The following is a 26410-nucleotide window of genomic DNA, read 5'->3' on the forward strand; positions in this document are numbered from 1 at the left end:
TGTGTGTGTGTGTGTGTGACAGAGCCAAAGACATTTCTTCACAGGAGAAATGAAACTTGTTCATTTGATTAAGTCCTTCCATTGGAAACAGAACAGGCATTAGGGAAAATTAAAAGTAATAAAAATAAGTAAATACAGAAGGTTGTTGCTTTGAATTCAGTATACTACACATCATCATTACGATTATGATGGTGCATTCTGTGTAAAGTCCCAGACAAAGGACTGTGGAACAAAGCCCTGTGGTAGAACGTCTTTAACATGCACAGTGCTTACTTCAGTTTTAAAATGAGGAGAGAACAACTATTATTTAGTCTATTCTAGCCTCTGTGTTCTCTGGGTCTTTCATTCCATGAGGCAGAGATTTCAGTGATCAACCTATTGATCCTTGTTGCCCAATCACACCATTATCTGTTTTACCTTAAAAAAAAAAAAAAAAAAAAAAAAAAAAAAAAAAAAAGCTGAGTGAAGATGAAGATGTCGTTGAGTGGCGGTGTACTTGTCTTATTTCCAAGGCCCTATGTTAGATGGCCAGTACCAAAATAAATAAATAACAAGTGAGCCCTTTAAGAAAATCTTCTACTTTTAATATTTTTATATTATAGTTGCAAATAATTGCCACAGTACTTAGAAATCGTTACAGCCCATTTGACTCTGGACCACAGCATCCCAGCAGCCACTCTGTTGACTATGGGGCTCAAATAGATGGAGGTGTGTCAAGCTACACACCATGGGTGGGTCAAGATCTCTCCTGTCTCTGCCTCAGGGGGGCTGTGTATGGCTAGGATAGCCAGAGGTTCTTTGGCCATCAGTAGCCATGCCTGCTTAGCCCAAGGAACTGCATCTCGCCAGTATCATTATTGTCTATGAAACCACATGAAATGGTTTTTGAGAATCGTGGTCTAGACTAGTAAAAGTTACCAAATGATTTGCATTTCACAGTGGTTAAATAAACATAAATCCAATTAAGTGAAGTATTTTGGCTTGTGGATTCATGTGCTTTTCCTCCTAAATTTTGCTAGCTTATCAATGATTACTTTGGACTTTAGTAATTGGCAATGGATTCTGTTTCGCATATCTAAGAAAAGAATGCCAATTTCATATTCATTTGAGTTTATAGAATCTTAATTGGAGGCACACTAGAGACATGCAAAACACATTCTTAACTCCTATATAGAAAATATGATGTTCCTGCCCGAGATTGAATTAAAAAACAAAAAGAAAACAAAACAATCTTGCAATTCAAATAAAGGCAATGTTCTAATTTGCACCAGAAAATTAGATCAGATAAGATTTATAGGAGTAAAAAAGGAAAAAGAAAAATTCCTGCAGATGAGAATGATCTCTTTTAAATGTTTGGTTTATTATCGTTTGTTTTTAATGGAGACAGACTCTTATTCTGTAGTGCACGTTGTCCTAGAGTTCACAATCCTCCTACCTCAACCTTCTGAGTGCTGGTTTTTCCCTACAAATAAAATGTAATATAATGAAATTTTATAAAACGAGTAAAAATGTGTTACAATCTCTGCATAGAAGCTGCTTGTGTTACTGTCTTTGTGTTCAATGTTATGATTTTTGCCTTTAAGTAAGAAAACAGTATGAGTATTTTCTGAAAATATTGGCTTTTGGATTCTTTGTGCTGAGCATTTCCACATCTCTGGCTGTAGAACATGGCCGTGAACCTCTGCAAAGGAAACTCAAGAGGAGCTTCTGCCTTTCACTCTTGTGATGTCACTGTGTCCATTTCACAAGGAGCCTAAGGAGCCATTGATACCCTGATAAAAATCCACTTGAACCTGGGGGGTTATAAAGAATCCCTGCCTCTTTGTCATTTCCAGGACTTATGTGTGACTGCTAACATTCTTTGATTCACCTAGAAACCTTAAACTACCTTAAATGTTAGTTAAATGTAGTTGGGAGCTTACTACCTGCTGAGAGAGGTTCATGTCCCTCCCAATCGTCCCTAAGCTGTAATTATACTTTGTGTGCTTCTCTATTTATTTTACTTTGGTATTTTGTCTACATATATGTCTGTGACTACTTGCATGCCTAGTACTCACAGAGGCCAGACGAGGGCGTTGGATCCCCTGGAACTGGAGCTACAGATAGTTGTGAGCCATCATGTAGGTGCTGAAAACTGAACTCAGGACCTCTAGAAAAGCAGCCATTGCTCTTAACTTCTGAGCTATCACTTGAGGATCTAATTCTTTATTTCTTCAGATCGTTCACTAAACACAGGCTGTTATTTGTCCTACTCCAAATATAAACCAAATGCCTCTGTTTTGGTTTAAAGAAACAAATGTTTTCCTAACATTTTAAACCTAGAGTGGTTACAAAGTGGAGGAAAGAAAAACATCACTGTTAGTTAGGAAACGTCAATGAGATTTTGACTGCAAATAAAAGAAATCAAGAGTGCTCCTGACATAATGGAAGTCAGGAGCCTGACCCAAACATGAAAGCACAGTTGGAACATCAGTCTCGACGGAGCCAGGCCTCCTTTCTCTGTCTACAGCATGGCACAGCTGTTCACCTGTGAGAGCACTTCGTGGCCCAAGATGGCCGCTGAAGCCAAGCCATGGTCTTTGCCACACAGCGCCTTCTCTCTCATGGAACCCGCCCCGTGGCCCCAGACAACCTCTCTTCATTACATCTCATTGGAAAGCATTCAGACATGCAAAGATCTGTCACTACCAGGGAAGCTAAGAAATGTCACCTGAAAGTGGGCATGTTACCACTACAAATTAAATCGGGTTCCTTTTATGAATGGATAAGATAGATAATGAGTGATAAGATAGGCAATCAGCAGTTGGTACGGTGTAATTTAGAACTATTCTAGTTCAACGGGAAAACATGTTTTCTTTAGCAAATGGGAACAGAAGTGGAAAGTGCTTAGAGTTCAGAGGGAACTAGATGCCACCATTATACTAAATATGAAAAGTCCTTCATGGTTGCTCTGTCAAGTACAGTTTTGTGTTCTGTGGTCTTGCTCCGAGGTTAGACAAAACAGTGATGCAAGGTCAGGAGAATTTTCGAGAAAAAAAAAAATGGCAGTTCTCACTGCCTTCACCTCCATGCTTCTAACATCAAAAAATTACATTTTCCAATTTCTGTCCAAACTTGCCAGAAATCATTCCTTTCCTATTTAAAATTTGATTTTCCGTGTCTTATAAATGTGCAGGCTTCAGTAGGGTAATCAAACTTCCCTAATTACTTTTGTTAAAGCACTGTTTTAAATTTTAAAAGCTAGCATACTCTTGAAGTTTTCTCCCAGTTATTAAATCTCATTTATTTTATAGACATATTTCCCCTGAAAGTTGGTTTACATGTGCCTTTCATAAACGTGAGCTTCTGTTAAAGATAAAAATCATTAGGAGCAGCAGTCCCACCCTAATTCAGCAGATTGTCATTTCAAGAGAGGTCACTGTCCCTTTTTCTATTTCTTTGTCTGTGTTTTCACTGGACTGTTTATGCAGACAAGTAAGTAAGCCTGAAACCAAAATTTGATTGACTTATAGTCAACAATGCCAATAGAAAGATTGAAAACTGGGGCAAAGCATATCGTCTCTTTGCTTTTATTATTTGCCTCATATTAGATTAGGTTGTGTATTTTTCAACCTCCATGTTGGGATGATTGTGTTAGTAATTATTTACAATAGCATACTAAAATGAAAAGACCCTAATGGGACAGAGAAATAGCCACCAGGCCCCAAGTCAGCTCTCTCTGTCTCCTACAGAAGAGAGGGGGAGAGCAGGGGAGGGATAATAATACTTTCCTCCCCAGTTGAGTTAAAAGAATAAAGTTGATTAACTATGCCAAGGACCTGGGATATGTTGTGAACGTGAAAGTTGTTTTATCTGTGGCAAGAATAAATGTACGTTGCATTGGAGTATAAGATATAAAGAATCACTCAGCATTTCACAAATCTGCTCAGTTGTCGCCAGCATGAAGTTAGGCTTTCAGAAGCTAGCTGGAGGGACAGTACAGTGTAGTTGCCCAGGAACCGTATCGAACTCTCATCTGACTTGATGGGCAAGTATGGTTTCTAGCTTTAAAAGATAGATGCCAGTCTCCACTGTAGTGTTCAGAGAGCTATTAACTTGGATCAAGTCATGATCGATTCAAGGGCACCTTGCTCCTGCTCAAAGTGTGAGCCTGCCCACCCATCAGGATGGAAGCAGCCACCTGCACACTTGGAAACTGTGTTATAGCCAGTGTTGTCCGTAAGTATCCACTCAAAGGAAGCACTTTTCTCAATCACCCATTATCTCCCTAGTGCCTAATGAAGTGCCTCACACAGGTGTTCAACCAACAGTTGCTCAATTAAAATGTTTGTGGAAATTAGAATAAATGGAATTGAACAAGAAATAGCAGGTACTGGGACTGCTTAGCCCGATGTGGGGGCTTCTGCTAAACGTGGAAAACTGCGATGCAGGAATGTAGGAATCCAAGAGTCTTTCCTAACTTCATGAAATGTAGGAATCCAAGAGTCTTTCCTAACTTCATGCATTTAACGCTCTCAACAGGCTAGTAAAAAAGTAGGCAAACATGAGGAAAACCATAGAGGAGTCTTGAAAACCCATGAAGGGCCCTAACATCTCTCCTGACATCATGCTGTTAACCTTCCAACAGGCCGTGCTTGAGAGAGCTGTCCATGTCTTTTCCTGGCTTGAACCACAGGTCTCATGATGCCTCACCTGTTATCTTTCTGTATCTCTCAAGCATGTTGGAAGGGAGTAGAGGGCAATGATGAGAGGCAAATAAATATGCTAACAATAAGAAGACGTGATCATAGACAGCAAAGCAGACAAGACAATGCCAAGGGAAGACTCTAGAAAGAATTTCAGTTGATCTGGTGTATTCCAGTAATGATGCTAACAAAGACGACTAGATCCACAAAGTAGTGATACCATCTGCAGTGTTCCGTGAAGACTGGGGAAATATGTAATTAATTTAAAGGAGGCAAGTATATCATTGTCTACAATTAGCCCTGATCTTCCCCCACCTGAACAATACTCCCACCCAGGGAAACAGAATTTCTCCCCAACCAACTTGAGTGCTGGACTAATGGCAGGTGAGCGGGAGTGCTGGATGCCCAGCCCAGCAAACGCACGCACGCACGCACGCACGCACGCACGCACGCACGCACGTAGCAGTGTTTCCAGTTTCTATGGGGCTCTTGTCACAGCAGCACTGTGAGAAAGGCACTTTTCACCTGCAGTCTGCCGCCTCCTCCTGAGTCACTCACTCAGTGAGAGGATGTGATAGAAGTGAGGCGTCCTGAACCAGGGCAGTTACTACAGCTGACAGTTTCCCTGGAACAAAGTAAGGAGTCATTCTTCGTCGCACAAATTCTGCTTGAAAAATGGCTCCTCTCTGAAAATGGTTCCTTTTAGTTTGCGCTGAGTTGGACCCTTTAAAGAGGGAACAGAAGGAATCCTGGGAACTTGTGTGCTCCTCCTTCCCCCTGCTGTGAGAGACAACTGAAAACAGCCTCGGTAAAAATCTCACTAGAGATTGTGGAAAAACAGATGCACGCAGCCAAGTATCATATCCTAACTCGATTGAGCCGCCTCCACCCTGCAACGGGAAGCCAAGCCTCAGGAGGGCTCCCATGGGTGTCCCTGCTTGGGTTGGAGGAACAAGTCCTACAGGGAAACTGTTGAAAGGAGAATGTCAATGGACGGAATTTCCATGGACTCAAGATATTGAAGATGATGTCATTAGGGTATGAGGTAAGGACAGCTGGCAGCCACCTGCCTCATCTTAGACAATTTCAGGGACTGTAGAGTGAGGAGGGCATATCACTAGAATCTCAGACAGAAAAGGGAAAGCCAAGTTCTTTCTTCTCTCTGCCTCCGGAAAGTGAAGCACTCCAGTACTAACCAGAGCCTGAGAATGGCTGGCTTCGTGACTATGCACAAATTATTTCACCTCCTGCCTCAGCACCAAGGATTAATTAATCATGGCAAGTTGTCCCTCGACTCCTTAACGCTAAATACAAATACCGGACACCCTCAGATTCATGGAGCTGTGACTCGTGGTCTTGAATATTCATGTTTAATCATGCCAGTCCACACCCTCTCCCAGCAACCATGCTTCATTTTACGGAGCTCAGAGGGGTCCCTTTCTATTTGCAAGGTGAAGTGGGGGTTGGTGTTGGTGTGTGGCTTCCATACTGATGTCCTGTTTCACTTCCTTCAGAGATTCTGAAAAGCCCAGTGCAGACGCCTGGAAATACCTCTAACACCTGAGGTGCAGACTCAAAAGTCTCTTCCCACTCATTTCACATCTTTAGATACACAAGATCTTGAGAGTGAAGATGTACTTCAAAAGAAAACACAAAATCGAACAGTTAGAATCAAGGATTCTACTGTGGGATTATTCAGTTTCTGCCACTAACCTATGTAGTTTCCGACAAGAGCCCTGAGGTTCCTCGAATCTCATATCTACCTCATAGGTGTGTGGTGAAAGTTCTGACTTCGAAAGGCATGGCCTTTCCCTTGGTGTGTTAGTGAAAATGTGTATGGGTAAAGGATGGAGTAGTGTGGCCATGCTGGGACGTGGTGGAAGTCTGGAGAGTCAAGGGCAGCAGGAGAAAGGGACTGTTAGAGGTCAAAGGGGCAGGCTGGGGGCAGCGGAGGTGAGGCGTGAAGGAGAAACAGGTGTCACATGTGGGATGGGCTTCAGTGAGCAAGGGAGAGAAGGCAAAGAGCAAAGACATGGTTCCCTCTGTGGCTGTGCACAGCCCAATCCCTTACCCATGTTGTGCTGGAAGCTCCTCCTTGAGTTGGGTACCAGGAAAATCCAGGCTTCGAATTATTTCTTCTTTTCCAGTGGGATCTGGTCACGCATCTAACCTGTGGTTCTAGAAGGTGCCGCCGCCACAGGAGTTAGAATAGATAATGCGGCTTGTAAGCTTGCAAGCTTGACTTTGGCTTGACTCAGCCATTGGACTTGGTGCCTGTTCAGCTCCCTCTGTATGTCCTCATCTTTGCCCTAGTCTTCCACAATGTGATGAGAACTCAGCTCAGAGTGCCCCAGATCGCTAATGGTGCCTTGCAGGCCACCATGAGTTGGTGTGTTTAACTGATTTCGGGGCATGTTTTCTAATGCAACTGTATTCATTGGACCGCCCCTCACAGAGGAGGGTGTGGCTGAGGGGGGAGTACAGAAGGAATGATTGGCAGAAACAATTGGACAGGATCAGAAAACTGAACAGGTAGCTGGAGAGATGACTCAGCAGTTAAGAGCACTGGCTGCTCTTCCAGAGGACCTGGTTCAAGTCCCAGCAACCACATGGCAGCTCATACCTGTCTGTAACTCCAGTTCCAGAGAATCCAACAGCCTCCTACAGATAAACAGGCAAAACAGCAATGTACATAAAATAAAATAAGTAAATTATTAAGGAAGAAAGAAAGAGAGAGAGAGAGAGAGAGAGAAAGGAAGGAAGGAAGGAAGGAAGGAAGGAAGGAAGGAAGGAAGGAAGGAAGGAAGGAAGGAAGAAAGAAAAAGGAAAAAGAGAGGAGAGAAGGAAGAAAAGAAGCAAGTAAGCTGAACAGGGACCTCTGCAATGGCTCATTGCAGTGATCCCAGTGTTATCAAGGCTAAGGCAAGAAGGTGGCTGAGGCCAGCCTAGGTTACGTAGTGAGCTCCAACTAGCTATAGCTGCATAGCAGAATGCTGTCTTTGAAAAAAAAAAGGAAGTAAGAGAAGGAGAAAGGGAGAGGGAGGGTAGGAAGGAGAGAGGCAGGAAAGGGGGGGGGAAGAAAGCTGAGAAGGGAATGATGTTAACAAACAAGTCACCCATTCTGCCTCTTACCTCTAATACTATTTAAACCAAAGAGATCATGGTGTACAACAGTTACTTAATAAACTTAAACAATTTCTACCTTATTTTTGGGCCGCCATCAGATTCTGTTGGTTCACCTGTGGTAGTGTGAAAGAAGATGGCCCCCAAAGGGAGTGGCACTATTAGGAGGTGTGGCCTTGTTGGAGGAAGTGTGTCACTCTGGGGGCGGGCTTTGAGGTCTTTTTTGTTCAAGTTTCCCTCGGTGTGACTGTCAGTCGACTTCCTGTTGCCTACAAGATGTAGGACTCTCAGCCTCAGCACCATGTCTGCCTGCGCATTGCCACGTTCCCCATCATGACGCTAATGGACTAGACCTTTGAACTGTAAGCCACCCCGTTAGATGTTTTCTTTATGAGACTTGCCATGGTCATGGTGTCTTTACACAGCAATGGAAACCCAAACTAAGACACCACCTACGTCAAGTATTTGAAAAACTTCTTCACATGCTGAAAGGAAATATGTAGAAGGGATGTCAGACATGTTGAAAACCCTTCCAAGATGAGTTGATATTTGCTGGGGCAAATTTAGTGTTTTCCAGTAGGAAATTTCATTTATGTTTGCTCTGAAGATGGAAAGTGCTAAAATGCTCACCCTCTCAACAACTCTGCAAAGTGTCATCTTCCAAAACATTCCTGTCAGTTATGACATCACCAGTTGTATCAGGAATATCTTACCTTGAGATCATCCAACTGCCTTGGTTAGTGTTTAAGTATTAGAAATAATCCAGCCTCATGAAAAAAACGTAGAGGCGCTTGCCTTGATCTGCTCTTACAGTGCTGTTGGGGGGGCAGGGGCGGGGGGGGGGGGGTGGCCGCGACTGGCAGCCATGTTGTGGACCAGCGCTGCCAGCATCACCTCGGGCCTTTCTAGACTCACTGTGCAATCAGTAGAACTAAAGTAATTAACCGAAGTTCCAGGTGACTGCCAGGAGCACCTGCTGTGCTTCTTGAATTATGCACTTGACCTCGTGGTCCTTGTTTTATGGTGGAATGGTTGATCTCTTGAACAGCTCCACTGTAGTGTCCCTGCTATGAAACTAGGAGCCAAGTATGGTAGAAATGTTTCTTCCAGGAAGGCAAGCTTCCTCATGGCCTAGGAGCTGGAGAAAAGTCAAGGACTTAGCTGCCAGGGAGTGAAAAATTAAAGCCAGCACTTGGATTATGACTGCAGTCTGGATCTTCAGAGTTCCTGTCTGGTTCCACTCTCCAAGAAAATGAACTAGCAATGGAAGCGTGCAGATTCTCCAAGATTTTGAATTTGGATCAACACACAAATAACGGCAGATAATGGAAATTATCTTCCATGATTTGGGAAGATTTGATTTACAGTAGCTTGACCTTCCATCCAGAAATTTACCAAATACAATCCTGTATACTTTTATCCTTAATTGTGATTAAATACGATCAAGAAACAGATGGTTCACAGGAAACATAAACAAACATCCTGAAATCCATCAGAACTAGAAATGATAATAAATGCTGGGACCTTGGAAAACTCTGTAGCTAAGAGTCCCCTTTGGCTAATGATTCTGAGCATTTTAAACTGGTCAGATGTTATTTGGCACATTTGCTTCATAGTATTTGACCGTAGTGGGCCAGCAGAATTATGTGCTTGGGACTCAAACTTCACTTTTTTTTTCTTAATGGCTCAAGCTCCTCACTATTCATAGCTACCGGTTTTCCAAATTGTGCTCATCTGCCCATCAGTGAAAGCTATTTTGATTTCTGCTCCTTTTTATGTGCATATCGTATTTGGAGACCCAATGTAAATCACAGGGGAGCTTGTTTAGTTTTGTTCCTCTCTATTAACAAGAAAGCATCACCTTCTGTGTGCCTGTAAGCTTTCAAATATCTCTGAAAGCTGCCCTGTGTTTTGAAAGCTTGGACACTACAATCAGTCCAATCTTGATGCATTATAATCTCTAATATCAATATCACATCAGGTTTTAATAATCCCTCCCTTTCGTGGCTCACACGTGCTTAAGTCTTCATGGAACCGAATCGGTAAAGAGAAGAGATTGCTTTGGACAGCTTTGAAATAGGCATTGTTCAGATTGGCCCCTGGTGACCATTTCATGAATGGCTGGTTTTACTTGTGGGCCACATCATCTGGTTTAATTACATCAGCTCCTTTGTGCGACAAGCACTGTTCTTGTTGTGTGCTGAAAAATGAAAGTTGGAAACCAAGTGGAGTCCTTAGTGAGAAAATAAATTCTAGGGGTGGAGCGCCACTAGGTGTGGGAAGCTGAGAAGTCTGGATGATGTTAGGCCTGCTCCCCTGGTAAGCGTCTATTTGTAAATACTCCAGGGATAATAGACAATTTGTTCAGACATCCATGAGCAGAGATCATAATCACAGCCAAAAGCCCAGGAATACTTGTGTTACAAATAGGACAGTTAACAACTTTAAGTGATAGTACGAATAAAATCTTTCCACTTGCTAAAATATTTCCCATCTTCTGCTCAGACAGTAAACCAAGACAGTCATATGGTAAGTTTCAAGTCACTGCAGGTCCCGTGAACCTATAAATGTCAGCAACGTGATGGTTCTAAACCCCTGCTCTGCTGGAGCCTCTTGGCAGTAATCTATTGCTATCCCTGGGTTGAGACAGTGATGGGAGGCAGATCGATGAAGAAGGTTGCACGAGGATACTACAAGTCAGGCAGGTGTCGATAAAAGGAGACAGACAATTTGCATTCCTGATGTGCTTTACGGCTAAGATCAATGACTTGATCTTCCTGGTGGCCTGCCACTCACTGCTCATCTGTCCCGCTGTGATGGCATGTCCCGTGACCTCAGGCAGGCTTGCACTCTCTGCCCAGCACATGTGCAGCTATGCTTATTAGTCCCTGGGGGGCAAGTACGCAGCCACAAGGTGACAAGCACGAGCATCTTGCCGTGAAAAGACTTGGAATGATCCATTGAACAAATGAGAGAGAAGATCTGAAAATAGTATTTCCTGGTATGAGTCGTGAAGAGGGCTTTTTGAACTAGCTGTAGACAACTAACCTGAATTTTAGGCTTACTTGAAAAACATCTCAGAGCAAAAGCTTTGACTTTAATATGGTCACTGGATTTTTTTTAAGTTATTCTATAAATAGTGAATGTTGGGAGAAATGAAACTAATTTCCGTGATCTGCCCTGGGCTAGGAGCTAAAATCCAATGAGGCTGGGGACTAGATTCCTTCTGCCTCTTTTGAAATGCTAGCCATTCCTTGAGATCTCTTTCTTGGTCACCACCCAGTGTGAGCCCAGCAATGAGCTTGAATCTCCACTCTGCCACTTTTTAACCTCGGAGAGCAGAGACACCTGTGGGGACCTTGATGTCGTAGAAAGTAGGTCAGCGGAATTCACTCAGCTGTAGCTTGATCTCTTAGAGTGAAGGCAGGCGTTCCTCTCTCCTACACACAGTTTGACTAGGAGACAAGTGTGTGGAGACATGCTCTTGAAATAGAGGTGTGCTGCCTAGTTCTTTGGAAAATAGGTATTTCTATCAACAAGTGTACTGTGAGCATCATAAAAAAAAATTATCACAAAATAAATTTGTATTGGGCTAGATTTGTGTACATTACAGAATCAGACCAAAATACAGCATGTCTAAAAATCCCCCAAATCTGAGCTGAGTGTGATGGCATGTGCTATAATCCCAGGGACTGAATGAAATTAGTTACGCAAGTTCAAGGCTAACCTGGGCTACATAGCACATTTCAAGGCAATCTGTGCTACATAGTGAGGCCTTGTCTCAGAAAAACCAAATCTTCAGCATCATATATTGCCTGCCTCTTCTGGAGGGACCAGAGTTTGATCTCAAGTCCTTAAAGCATGTGAAACATGCACTCCACAACTGAGCTACCACCAGTCTTTGAAAAGCATGTTTTCAGTGCTGCAGGATGCTTAAATGTTAAGAAGTGATTATATTTTTTCATTACTTGATATCATGAATCTGTGTGTAAATACATTTCTTCATTACTCTAGATGCTACGTGTCTGTGTGTAAATAGACATATACACAAATCTTAAGCATGCACATATCAGTGTATACATACATAAACACACACACAAAGATTAAGTGTGAAGTATTAGTGAACTTATACATATGTGGAACAGCAGCTTTGCCCAGCAAAAGTTCCTCCCTCACCAGACTTCCCAGTGCCCCTGCAAAGGGTAGGCCCACACCTCTAGCTGGGGACAGCCAGTGAAAGGTTTTTAAATGTCCTGAGTGAAAGCGTGAACAGCACTGCAAGATTCTTTAGGGTTTTTTCCTTCCTTCCTTCCTTCTCGGTCCACACATCTATGAGAGACTGGCTGGGCAGAGCACAGCTACCTCTGCATGGGACCTGTAGTTTGAGTGGCACTTACTCTTTTTTGCAGCTTATTTGTTACCAAAACAAACTCTTCTAACTAACGCTAAACATTTTGATATTAGAATGCAAACAGAGGGACTGGAAATGTGGGTCAACAGAGTGTTTGATGCCTTTCCAGAGGATCCTAGTTAGTTTTCCAGCACCTATGTTGGGCAGCTTGCTACCTCCTGTAACTCTAGTTCCAAGGACTCTAGTGCCCTCTTCTGGCCTCCAGGTATAATGCGCGCGCGCACACACACACACACACACACACACACACACACACACACACACTCACATAAAAAAATCTTTCAATAAATAAATAAAATACAAATTGGCTATATAAATATGTAAAATCAAAGCCAAATCTAATAGATTTTGTAGGATGCAAAGGAAGTCCTGAGTGAGTGTGTGCCGTTGACATGGGCACAACCATGTCAAGGACCCCAAAGCCTTAGACCCTTGGGAAAATGGCAAAGACCCAAGGTGAATCTCCAAGAAATGTTCAGCTTTGCTCCAGGACTTGAGTGTGTGGGTGTTGATAGTGTGTGCAGAAAACGTCCACCATAGTGTTCTCTCTTCACTCCTGGATATTTATGGCCAGAAAACTGTTCCCCTTCAGAGACTGCTCCAGTTGAGATTAGCTAAGCCTGTCGACTTGACCCAGCTATGTGCCATAAACCCTGCCTCCTTGTTTATCTGTATATTGTAAACATATATAGTGAGTTTCCGGGATGCTGAGGCTTCTCCAGTCAAGAACCCAGATCACTCAGTCCCACCTTCCGGTCCATTTCTACCTTTCTTCATTCTCCCGCCACTCCAGGCAGGTTCATCATGGAGCTGAGCTAGTTGTCAGAAATACCAATAATAAATTTACTGTATATTTCAAAAATTGCTGAAGCCAAATGTTCTCACTAAAAAAAAAAAGATAATATGGATGCATTAGCTAGCTTAATATAATTGTTCCACAATGCACACATAGGCCAAAGCATCACATTGTACCCCACACAGTTATACAACTAGTAGTCAACTAAAGATAATACTTTTTTGTACATTTATTTATTTGGGGTGGAGAGTGTATATGTGTCATACTGAGAGTATGGAGGGCAGCAGACAACTTGTTCAAGTCACTTCCCTCTTTTCACCTCGTGGGTTCCAGGGATCAAACTCAGGTCCTCGGGGTTGGTAGCAAGCACCCTTGTCCACCCAGCCATCTCCATGTAGATTTCTTTCGCACCTTTAGCTCAAGGAAGGTCATGTACTAGGTAGGAGCTAGGAACATTGCTTTGTTCCCACTGTTCTTTATTACAGCGTGGTTTCTAAAGGCAGTTTGTGCTAGGTGCTAAGTGTCGGTTTCCTGAAGGAAAAGGTAAAGGAAACAAGATAAAGAAAAGAATACCTAGCCATGTTGACCGGGTTCCAGAGAAAGTTATCAGCATCATAATTGTCAGGAGTCTTCCGTTCCGTCTGTGCTCACTGCTGTCACTGCCAGGAGCTCTATTTCCACGTCACCCCTGTTAGCAGAGGGTGGGTCACACTGCCGCCAAAGCAAGAGCCAAACTCCAGCTCGGTCTCTCTTCACACACCCGCCCTTGCAGCCTCTGGGAGGTGAGAAAAGCCACGCTGCTTACAGGGCCAACCCTAGAGGGAAGGCCTGTATTAAAGAGCTAAGCCTGAACCGTAGTTGAGAGCACAAAGCTGCTCTTTGCTGTCTGGCTTCTTTTCCTTCCCCCCCCCCACCCCCACCCCTTCTGTCGTGCTCGGATCGGGTTTCTAGTGATTTAAAGCAAGTGCACAGAAACCAGGCAGTCAGAGCAAAATAATTGCAGGTTTGGGGTTGTTAGCATGCTCTGCAATTGCTGGAATAACCCTGAGTTAAGGGGGGAGACGCAAAGAATTCTACTTATTGACTTCCCAGAGCACAGGATCAGTTGGAGTTGCCTTGCATATGCCCTGCAGACAATCAGCTACCTAGGAGAGACTCAGTGCAGGCATTAAGTTTTTATTCAAAAATCTATGGCTTGTTGAGCATTCAGCACCCCCACACGCACAAACACATGAACACACAGGGTAATTATAGGCTGCAGAGTGGGAGACATTGGAATTGTGTACAAAACAGTTTATAAAGTTTTAAAATAACAGGGGCACGAATGTGCATATGTTTGCACAAAACAAACAATGTGGATGATGGGATGAACACATTCTTTCTTCTTTTGCTGCCTCGTGTCCACCTCCAGAATTTAGAGCATGGGCGTGCTGGAGGAACCCCTCCCCTGCTCTGTGATGCCTGTGTCTAAGCAGTCCTGCTCATTTATCCTATGCCAGCTTATTGTTGCACATCAAAATACAGACCCTCAGGTGTGGGGATGGAGTGGCTGATGAAGTGGGCTGCTATCTAATTAGTTTCATGAAAAGCTTCTTTTGTGGCATCACAGAAGCAAGGGAAATAAAAGAGGCCCTCGCTGCCTTCCAGAAGTCTGAGAGATGAGCTTTCTGCAGATTAGTGTTCCAAAGTGGAGGGACATTTTTTTCCAGCCCTTTCAGAAGTCTCCTCCCGCACAGCTTTGCAAAGATTTCTGCTCTGCTCCCCTCCGGATTTCATTTATTTATTTTCTAATGTGGAAGGGCAGCCTCTCACCTCCAGCCTCAGAGCCAATCAGGCATCTCATTCTGCAGGCTTAGGTCCATAGCAGCGAAGGCAATGCCTGTGCTGGCCACTCTGAACCCTGTCCTGACAACAGTCAGACTGGCGACTGACTGACGGCTGGAGGGGACTCTGTCATCTAAGGCGCCACTGTGAGAGCCAAGGACTGAACAGAAGGACCAGCCTTGCTGTCAAGAAGTGCTTTGCCTCTGGTGATCGATGGGGACAGTTAGGAGCTTCTCGGTGGCTGGAAAAGGTGGTTCTGGCACTTACTCGTTAAGAAGTCTTTGTGGGCAGATGACTCTCCTGGGCAGTGAGTGACATAATGCAGATGATATATGACAGCTTTGCATTTTATGCTGCTTGGTAGAGAGTAAGAGATGCAGATGATTAAGGCTTCCCTAGGCTGCCCTGCACCAGCCACTCTACACACGCAGGTGCACTTTCCCAGGGGTTGGCTTCTCTCATCCTTTAGTCTAGTTGGGGATTTTTAAAGAGAAGAAATGATGCACTAGCCACTATTTGTCCAGCCACTTAGGAAATGGAGATGCTTTCTGAGTCATTGATCAGCAGTCCTGTGCGCTGCCCTCTCTGCCTTTTTCAGGAGGAGGAAAGAACGTCAACATGCCACGTGCTACTTGAAAACATGAACTCACATCAAAAGTCTGTTTTGAAACCCTTGACTGATGCTGCCTTTGTATTTTTCCCCTCTCTCCTTTCTAGGACTCCATCTGCAGATGTTCTGAAAATCTCTGAGTCTAGAAATTGATTATTCAACCAGGATACCTAATTCAAGGTATTAGCTCTTGTCAGAAAGCTTTTACAATAGAGCTCGGTGCTGCAAACGACACTTTGGCAGTGGATGGAAACAGGGAGAGTTGGACGGAGAATAAAGGACAAAGGAGATTTTGCAAAATAATCAAGTCCTTAGAAACCTCCCCTGTGCGAGTGAGGTTTGCTCCTGACTCCCGAGCAGCCCTGTGCTGGCAGCCTGAGTTTCAGCTCTGGCTCATTTGTAGCCCTTTTGCCACAACTGTGTTTGGGGTTTGGATTTCATTTTCATTCCCCCCCCCCTTTCCCTTTCTCTCTCGACACCTCCCCCATTCCCTACCCCCCAACTACCAGAACTCAGAAGACAGACGTATTGTCAGCCTTGCAACATTGGACCAAGTACAATGAAGCCTTCTTGCTGGGCTCTGCTGCTGGCTCTTCTGGGCACAGAGATGCTGGGGAGCTTGGGTTCCACCGTGCGGTCCCAGAGGTTCAGAGGGAGGATACAGCAGGAACGGAAGAACATCCGACCCAACATTATCCTTGTGCTCACCGATGACCAGGACGTGGAGCTGGGTGAGACTCTCGATTTTTCTTTGACTCGTCAATCTTTTTTGATTTAGATGCTTTCCAGAGCCTCGGTTGTATCAGAGGCACTTTAGGGGCTTGATGCTTTGCTGGCTGTCTCCGACAATCCTTTAGTTGACACGGCGAACTTGTACTGACCATAAACCATTAGATTGGTTTCACAGTTACTTTTCTGGTATTACAATTTTAAAGCAGATTTTTTAAAAAGGAGCCAGGAGAAGATGGAGGATGAGGGTAAGCCTGGGAAACCACAGAGGTCAAGGGCTTGATCTTTTACTTTGTAAATGCAGGACCCACAGCAGGGTAGCTCACTCCTATAATCTTAGTGCTTGGAAAGTAGAGATGGGAGAATCAAGAGTTCAAGGTCATTTTTAATTAACTACGTAGTAAGTTGGAGCCAGCCCAAGAAGTATAAGACCCTGTATCAAAAAGAAAAGAGAAAAAGGTGGGGAAAAAGTTAATTTATGAAATAGGAGTAAAGTGTGTCAAAGCTCATGAGAGTGTGACTTTCTCTGAATGTGTATAAAAGATTGATATAAAAAGAATTTTCTTTCTTTCTTTTGAGATAGTCTCAAGGTATAGTTCCAGCTGGCCTGGGACTCCTTATGTTGACCAGGCTGGCCTCAAACTCACAGAGATCTGCCTACCCCTGCCTTCTGGGTACTGGAATTAAAGGTATATACCACCACGCCTGGAACTAATACACATAGTCGGAACTTACCAGTGTTCTGTGCATCCTTATGCTAACTCACCACGCCTGAGTCTGTGCTTTTGGAAGTGTCTCTCCTGAGTTCATTCAAGAGCACTCAAATGAAGTGTGCTTGGGCTTAGTGGCGTTGGCTCATCTCTGACCTCCTGCTTTCTTAACAGCCCAGCCCTGGAGTCTTATCTTTATCTATAAGCTCTTAGCCAGGATCTTCCAGAATTCCCTAAAACAGATGCGAAGCTTTCCCCACAGGCTGTCATCTCCACTCCCCATTACCCCTCCTGTAGCCCCATTCCTTGCCCCAGGGCATTGATCAAATGAGCCTACCTGTGCTGCTCAACCTGAACATGGGGAGGATTTGAGGGGGAACTCCCAAGGTTTGGTCTTGAGGATCAGACCATGGAATCACAACAAAGTTAATTGCTGGGTTTCAACTGGGAGCTGGTGTACTAAAGGCCAGCAGGGGAAACCATCTCTGAGTCTGCTCTCTGGTTTCACATTTAACAAAAAGGAAAGGGTATATTGATTTTCAGGGATTTTTTTCTATGAAAGGTCATGCACGTACAGCTTTAGGGTGTATGCTTCTGGGTATTTAAATGCCTTCATTCACTTACAGGGCAAGAAAATGTAGGGCTCGTCCCTGACTTCATCTTCCTTCACACACGTCTCGCATCCCTCATGCAACTGAGATCTCTAGACCCTTCCTCCTTGTTTCTCCAGTTTCTTGGACCCTTCATGCTCAGTCTACATCCCATGGCTAGAGTTACCTTTGAACTATCATATCCGGTCACTCTTTGGTTAAAACCCTTGAGTGACAGACCTTCTTCCTGTTTTCTCTGTAAGCAGGTTAGCTGAGGCCTCCCAGCCCCAGTGACTCTCAAGGGTTCTTCCATTCCCCTAATGCCTCCCTCAGTGCATCAAGAAGCAACTTTTGCTTACTGAAGCATGTGTTGGTCCCCATTCCCTTCTCCCATCCCATGTTTTTCTGAGTCTTACTGCCTCTACTTCTCTGTAGATGTAACCAACCGTCTTATTAAATAAGAAACACAGAACCAATGCAAAGAAGAAAGCCAAGAGGTCAGAGCTAAGAGCTAAAAACCTTACCCTTCCTCTCGCGGTGGCCCTACCTCTCCAAAAGAGACCTATTTCCTGTGTGTCTATCTTTATAAAGACTTTCTGTTCTGCCTTCTCATTGGTTGTAAACCCAACCACATGACCGCCTCGTCACTGCCTGTCTGTACAGACCTCCAGGTCTTCTATGGTTGGTTTTGAGATTAAAGGCATGTGTCTCCAATGCTGGATGTGTCCTTGAACACACAGAGATCTACCTAGCTCTGCCTACCAAGTGCTGGGATTAAAGGCATGCACCACCACTGCCCAGTTTTCCTATGGCTTGCTAATAGCTCTGACCCCCAGGCAACTTTATTTATTAACATACAAATAAAATCACACTTCAGTACAAGTAAAATATCACCATATTCTCCCCTATACCTACCTGGTGAAACACTACTTGTTCATGAGCAGCTCAGGTGCCCCACACTTGAGTTTGGTGTTCCACCGCAAACCACCACCACCCCGCCCATCAGAGGATGTTTTCCTTTGCACACCCTTCGCCATGTCTCCAGGATATCTTTCTAAGCCTGTCCCTCCCACACACCCAAAGGTGAGGGCTGCTTTCTTTATCTACAGTCTAGACTATAGCAGGTGTTCAGCAAACTTTGGATAGATACACATTGGTTCTGAAATAGATAACCTAACTCCCAGAAAGGAATGCAGGTGTCCATCATGTCCTTTCTCTTTAACACTACAGTCCTGGCTTAAAAATAAATTAAGAAAGAATTATCTGCTACTCTTATTTTAAAATCAAATTCAAGTTTTCTGTTTTGTCCTACAATAGTTCTCTAGTGAATATTTAGAGTAATTACTGAGTACTGAATTCTGAGTACTGAAAGTCCATAGTTTTCAACTTAAACTGATATCTAATTACATAATTACTGGAACATAATTAATCAAATGTGTATCATCGTTTAGCATCAATATTTACTGATGTACACAGTTTGGCATTTTGTGGAAATTTCAGCACTTTAGTCTATAATCTCTATAGTCTTGAATGAATAGCCTTGTTTTGTGAAAATTTTGGGGAGGCCTTGTGCCAACTTCGTTATGAAAATAATACAGATCTTGGCCTTCAGGTGCCATGTGGTTAAAAAAAAATACAGTGGCGGGTCTGGAGAGATGACTCAGAGGTTAAGAGTACTGGCTGTTCTTCCAGAGGTCCTGAGTTCAATTTCCAGTAACCACATGATGGCTCACAATCATCTGTAATGAGATCTGGCACTCTCTTCTGGCATGTAGTTTACATGAAGGCAGAACATTGTATACATAATAAATAAATAAATAGATCTTTTTTAAAAAAAAAAAAAAAAGGAAGACAGAAAAAGATAGAGTGGTAAACCCGACCCAGTCAAGGTCCAGGTGTTAACTGCAACTTCGGACTTGCCCTTACCCCCCTCATTTTCCTATCCAGATGACATGTCAAGCGTTCACCCACTTAATTTTCCCAGCAATCCTTGAAAGGCACTGCTCTCACTCCCCTAGTTTGTGCACAGCAAAAGAGATGGTTCAGAGAAGTTGTGGCCGGTAGACACTGGAACTGGGACCTGTCTTAGGTTGTCACGGCTGCAGACTGAGCCACCACCTGCCATCTGTTGGTCCATAAATGGACATTCACTAAGACCTTCCAAAAACCAACCTGTCAATTCCCAGTAGTGCTCTGGGGGAGAGACACGCAGACTCAGAAGAGGGGTCCTGTCTCCCACTGTGCACCCAGTGATTAGGGAGCACAGCCATGCATGGATCAGGTGTTCACAGGAGACCTTTCTCAGCAGAGAAGCTGTGACTTAGGTGGTGGTTATTGCTTGGTCCTGGGTGGCACATGTAGTTCTTTCGAACCTCACCATTATAGCTGTTCTTTGTTTTTACTACTATCACCATTTTTAACCAGTTTGGTCTGTTAAGTACACCCATATTGCTGTGAAAGAAATCCCCAGAACACTTTTCACAGCCCAAACCATGGAACAACTCCCTGTTTGAACTTCCTCTCAGCCCTGGCAGCCACCATTATACTTTATGTCTCCAAATTTTCCTTCTCTAGATAGCTTATGAATAGAATCATATATCTGAAATTTTGTGACTGCCTTCAATTCACACAGCGTAGCGTCCTCTGGTCCATCCATGCTGTACCATGTGTGAGAACTTCCTTTCTAGGGCTATATAATATTCCATCCAAGTATACCACATGAATCACACTTGTTTTAGCTGTATGCTTACTGTTGGGAATTTGAGCTGTTTCCTTCTTTTAGTACAAGTGAATATTACTGCTACGAACACACATGTGTATGCATCTTTAAGACCTGGCCTTTAATTCCTTTGCAAAGGAGAAGACCTACCGGGGAGTGGGATCCATTGCTGAATCATAATTTAATTTCATTTTTAATGTTGTGGGAAATAACAGTGTTCTCCATAGCAACTGCACCATTTTACATTCCTTCCAACTGTGTACCAGAGTAAAATTCCTCCAGATCCTTGTCGACGAATGTCATGTTTCTGTTTGTCTGTGCTTGTATTTGTTTGTCCAGTGTGCAAGGCGGCATCTCGTTGTGATGTGGACGAGTTGCAGTTTATGGTTTTTACTTTTTCGTGTGAGTATGTCAAGTGCTCTGAGAGGCGATTGCTTTGGGAAAACTTTTTTTCTCCTGGAGGCTCCAAGCAGTTGGCTGCTGCACCTCCAGAAAGCTGTTACACACTTAGAAAACACTTTTAAGAAAAATTATGACATTTTTAATAGAACATTTTTCTTATTTGGAAAGAATGAAACCATCCCGAGCCTGCCTGGAAAGACAACGAACTGAGCAGGGCTCTGATTACAGTTTAAAAACGAAGCTGGGAGGGCAAGGCACGCATTCAGTTTGTCCTCAACTATCGGGGCAAATAAATAAACTAGTGCTCTGTAAAGCGCAGAAGACACACGAGGAACTCATTAACGAAACTGCTGGACCCTTACATGTGGTGCCAGAGAACACCCGTCTACACTGCTGTGAATGAATCGTGTCATCCCACCCAGGTGGGCGGGATGGACAGCGATCAGCATCCCAGGAGGAAATGGCGGTGGGGAGAAGTCACAGCTCAACTCAGCATCGTCTGACTGGCACCTGCTTCTTCCAGAATTCGGGAAGCCCCTGATTTGGCCCTGATTCTAACAATGCAGGTGCATAGGAGAAGGAGGAAAAGACCTTTAGAAAAACAATTTTTTAACTGACGAATTGTCTGTTATCTGAGATTCAGACAGTGGGTTCTGGTTACTCTGTTCCCACCCTCCTGTCTCTTCCTGCGGTCGCTGTCAGCACATCCCTTCTGTACCGCTCGGAAAGCATGGAAATGATCAACGCGAAGTTCAGGATAATGGCTACTTCTGGGGAGAGAAGTCTCCAAGAGCGTTCACAACATTCATGTTTTCTTTTGACTCGAGCAGTAGTGTGTGTGTGTGTGTGTGTGTGTGTGTGTGTGTGTGTGTGTGTGTGTGTCTGTGATGTGTCTGTGTATGTGTGTGTGTTTGTGTCTGTGTATATGTGTATGTGTGTCCGTGTGTGTGTCTATGTATGTGTCTGTGTATACATGTGTGTGTTTCTGTGTGAGTCCATGTGTGTGTCTGTGTGTGTGTGTCTGTCTGTCTGTGTATATGGGGCGGCTTTGTTAGATTTAATAGATGTGTGACTCGACCCTGCTCTTGCCCACACTTCAAATATTTTACACATCAAAAGAAAGAAATTTTGAAGTACTTGAGAAACTCTTAACTTTTCAACTAGAATCAGCAAGATGGAGAATAGGTGCTCATTCTCTCCCAAATGGTTCCATTTTGAAAAACAAAACACTGTGGATTGGATCATGCTTTGACTCAGCATGGCATTGCTCACATGTTTTGGACTTGCAGTGACCCTGTCCTGCTGGTTCCCTTCCCTAGATAACAAGTGGAATTAAGCTGTAAGCTTGTGGAGATAGTTTGCCTATTTAGAGCAGAGCACTGTGGGGTTAGCCTATAGGTGTGTGTTATTTGCTCATTGCCATTAAAAAAAAAAGAAAAAGAAAAAGAAAAAGCCAGGCATAGTGGCACATGAATTTAATCCCAGCACTCAGGAGGCAGAGGCAAGGTGGATTTTTGTGAACTTGAGGCCAGCCTAGACTATGTAAGTCCCAGGCTAGCCAGGGCTACATAGTCAGATGCTGTCTTGATAAAAGACCAAGACTTTAAAATACTGGTTGTCATCTTTCCTCCTTCTCCTCCTCCTCCCCTTCCTCCTCCTCCTCCGCCTTCTTTCTTCTTTCTTCTTCTTCTTTGTCTTTGTCTTCTTGAGTTTTTAAAAAATTTCTGAAGAGTGAGAATTGTGCTTCCCAGAGACAGCCATAGGCTAGCGCCGCCGCCCCCCCCCCCCGGAGGTATTTCAGCCACCCCCTTTGGTGGGGTGTGACTCCCCAGGACAGCCAGCTCCCCTTTTGCCTCCCAACACCCGAACCATGAGCCTGCCGCTTATCAATATTGCTACGTTGCTGTGTTGAACAGTCAGAAAAGAGTTCTTAAACCTACATCTCTAGTGAGTGTGACATTTGGAAAGACGAAGGCCAGGTGAGTTTCTCACATCTGCATCTTCGCTGGTGAGCTGTGTCTGTGTAGCCGTGCAGACATGCCTTCCATTCCCACAGGTCTCAGCATCTAAGGGCCTTTTGCTTTTCTTGGGTGGGGGAAGGGAGTCATGAGTTTTAGTGAGCTGGAAACTTTCCAGACAGATTTATTATCTTTCTTCTTTCCCTCCTTCTCCAACTTGTTTTTCCCTCTCAGTTTTAGATGAAAACATTTTGTGTCCACCCCCAACACTGAATAGCTTTGGCAGAAAAATATACTGCTTTATGATGTTTTTCTTGTATTTTTAGATTAAAATATTTACTATACCAATACATTCATGTTTAATATGGGAAATATTATCATTGAATAGCCCATTCTTTGCCACAGAAGTGATAATGGTTAGCATGAGAAATTGTGCTGTATTAAATAGACAACCTAAATATTTAGTATGAATGTTACTTAATCAAAAAAACTCTGATGCTGACAAGCATATGCTTGGGCTGAGATGAGCAGAGGGCAATGGATAGCCATAGGAGACTGGATACGAGCCGTCAGCATCCTGTTCCAGCTGCCATGCCTGTGGCTTCTCCACCATGCTAGGCTCTTAGCCCCATGGAACCATAAGACTAAATAAACCCTTCTATGAGTTGCCTTGGTCATGTCGTTGTATCTCAGCACCAGAAAAATAACTAATATAGGACTCCAACAAATATCAAACATATTGAGTACTCAAATCCCACATATAAAATGGAACACATATTCTGCCGTTTACTCTGGAGTATTCATAATTCCCCATACCATATAAATACTTTGTTTATACTTGTGCTATATTTAGTTTGAATAATGATGACCCCCAAAAAAGTATCTTCAGATGTTCAGGACATTTTCTTTTGTCTACTGAATTTTTTGGATCCTTTTAATATTTTTGAGGCTTTCAATCTGCAGTTGGTTTGAAAGCCCCAATGGGGAACCCACAGATACGGAGTACCAACTGTGCGGCCCTAGCAACAACATTCCTGCATCAGGGGAGCTCATCATAGCATCGGGAGATTCGCTTCTTGACAGCCCTGGGAACGCTCCCCTTTATAGATGAGAAATACAAACCCAAAGAGGTTCCAGGAGCTGCTCGGGCCAATCTGGGCCAACATCTGGGTGTTGTTTGTTCGTCTGTTTTTGAGGAATTGGTTAGGATCACAACACAGTTAGCTCGGATATTAACAACAAGGTGACAGTGGGGATGAAAAGAGAGAGGGTCCTGGCTGAGCAATTCCTGTCACTATGAACCAGACTAACGAAAATTTAACCTCAGTTTTTGTGTTATTTTGACTTTCAATCGGATTCCCACCTCCAACCCACATTTGCAGTCCAAATGCGTCTGGAAGCAGGAGGTGGCCACAGGGGATGCAGGACCTTGGATGATGGCCTCCAGCTGCATTCCTTTTATTTGAATTTAACAAAGGCCCGTAAAGGAAACTCCAAGAGCTGGTTCTTTGGAATAGACTATTAGGCAGTGTTTGCTGTTTTTTTCCAAAAGTCAAGACGCTCCTGTGAATCAACACCACATAGACCTAAAGAGGAGGCTGGTGGACACCTTCAGAAGCCTTTCAACTTCCTCATCTCTATTCATCAATTCATGTTTGGGACATTTCCTCTCTATGATCACCCAACACAAATGTAAAAGGCAACCCTTCTGAAATGCATTTCTCTTTGATCTTTTGTGAGGCACATTCTTTTCAGTTACTTCTTCACCGTCAATGAAACCATTCCCTTTCCAGATTTCTTCTTGTGCTGAAAATCTGCGCCATTAGTCAGCCCTCTGCCGTGAATTACAGCTTGCCTTGAATCTGCTTCTTGGATCCTGTCTGTCAAGGGACTAGGGAGTCCTTGTCACGGCAGGGCAGGATGGCCTCAGCAGCCTTTGGCTCTAGTCTTCCACGCACACACCATCACTCCAGCAACAACGTCCCTCAAAACTTTTTGCTCATCAGACCCTACTCTGCCCTTATTTTGTGGCTCTGATCAGATCCAAGCTGTTTGCGCTGCTTCTCAGGTCACATTTCATTAAGAAAACGCTCCAGATTCCTTTCCATGCCAGGAAATCAGTGAGCCATTCACAGAGCTCTACTGGTCTTCCGGTCACCAGAGAACGTCACCTATGCTATCCTTCCTTTGTCCCCAACAATGCACTGTTCCCTCCCCACACATTCCTCCCCTCCTTCCTCCTCTCCTGCCATGCCTCATCTCTCATCTCAGGTCTCGTATGAAGCATTCACTCCAATCTCCTCTTGACTTACGTTCCTTTTTGTGAGACAGGGTCTCTCCGTGTAGTTTTGGTGCCTGTCCTGGATCTCACTCTGTAGACCAGGCTGGCCTCAAACTCACAGAGATCCACCTGGCTCTGCCTCCCGAGTGCTGGGATTAAAGGCGTGTGCCACCACCGCCCAGCTTGATTTACATTCTTGCTACTGCTATGTTCACATTAATGTATGTGTGGCGGGGAAAGGGGAGGGCTTTGCAAATACCCACAAGCAACTTCTACCTGTCTGGTTCTCTTCCACAGAGTATGTACTGGACAGCAGAGGCAGAGAATTTTCCTTTCTTTCCCACCCCCATGCTACAGGGGAGTCAGTGTAGAGAGCTGAGGCTGCTAAAATGTTCAGCACAAAGTGGGTATGCACTGTACATCATGGACTGATTACAAAAGGGTGCTTGATCACCGTAAGACAACCAGAGAGAATGAACAGTCAGCAGCACCCCCTACAAGGGCATCTTCAAGTTCTCATGAGACCCAGTTAGAAGCCCTGCTCCCCCTCTATGAAGCCCTATGCATCATGTGACCAGAAAATGCTAAGGTGAAGGACTCGGGCTAACTACAGCTTCTCTTTATTTGCCTTTGTGAGACTCCATTTTTCTTCCTTGTTGGAAACCATGGACTTTCCTCCTTTTCCTTGGATGGGTGGAGTGGAGCCTGTTAGAAAACTGAGCCTCTGGGACTCGAATGCAATGGGCTTGGCTGTAGCTCCCTGTGGAACCTTCCTTGAGAAGTCCTGAAAAGACTATTGAATTTGGCCCGTGTCCTTCTGCAGGGACTAGACCTGTTTCAGATACAATAAACTGATTAAGACAGATTTTTTTCATTCCTTAGAAATCTTACCATATCATTCTTAAAGTTATAATAGACTATTTTACAATTGTGCACATGTTTTTGAGCAAGAGGACAACTTAACCTTAAAAATGATGTATAAACTGGCCAAGGCACAAGACAATAGTCTTATCCAGATAGAAACACAGGCAGACATTGATTAGCTTGCTAAAGGATGCCAAGTTACTTTGAAGACCCCTCCTCCACCCCTCCCTCTCCCTCCTTACACTCCTCCATCTCTGATTACACATATTTTGGAGGATCTTTTGCTTAGTAGGGGGTTTGTTCGGTTTTTTCTTCTGCCATAGGATTAAAATGAAAATGCTGTGTCTGCTAAACTCTGGTATTACTAGACCTTCCCTGTGTTTTGCCAGGGTTTTGATATGCTGTAACAAGCCATTGTTCTCTAATGATCTTCCTCATATCTACAAGTCTGGCTTTAATTACATGATTAGCCTGCATGCTTTTCCCTCTGTGGTTAAAGAGGAGAGAGACTGGAACAGGATGATTATTCTACAGAATGTCTGAGATGTTTCAGATCCCAAACGGTCTGCTTTGTTCTAGAAATGAGAACTGACCAGATTATAGACTCCTTCACACAAGGGAAGGGAAACTGTTAAGCAGGGGGAACAGAGACGCTTGATCTACAGGGTGGAAGTGAGCGCCCACAAGATGCACTTCACTAACCGGCGT

At 43.9% G+C, this 26410-nt stretch overlaps 1 protein-coding gene across 6 annotated transcripts in view; it reads left to right on the top strand.

Annotated features, from left to right (window-relative positions):
- The window catches only part of Sulf1 (sulfatase 1), a 167025-nt gene that overhangs the window by 75677 nt on the left and 64938 nt on the right, over positions 1 to 26410 (top strand). For 5 of the 6 annotated variants that reach the window (XM_042270725.2, XM_006974694.4, XM_076563708.1 and 2 more), the window contains exons 3-4: positions 15557 to 15629; positions 15959 to 16180. In XM_042270725.2, coding sequence (XP_042126659.2) covers positions 16009 to 16180 — 172 coding nt within the window. In that variant the 5' untranslated portion in view covers positions 15557 to 15629; positions 15959 to 16008. Of the gene's footprint in view, positions 1 to 15556; positions 15630 to 15958; positions 16181 to 26410 lie in introns of those variants that run through there. The other variant, XM_042270728.2, reaches the window with a different exon arrangement.

This window comes from Peromyscus maniculatus, chromosome 2, assembly GCF_049852395.1.
Source record: "Peromyscus maniculatus bairdii isolate BWxNUB_F1_BW_parent chromosome 2, HU_Pman_BW_mat_3.1, whole genome shotgun sequence".
In the NCBI taxonomy this organism is placed as follows: domain Eukaryota; kingdom Metazoa; phylum Chordata; class Mammalia; order Rodentia; family Cricetidae; genus Peromyscus; species Peromyscus maniculatus.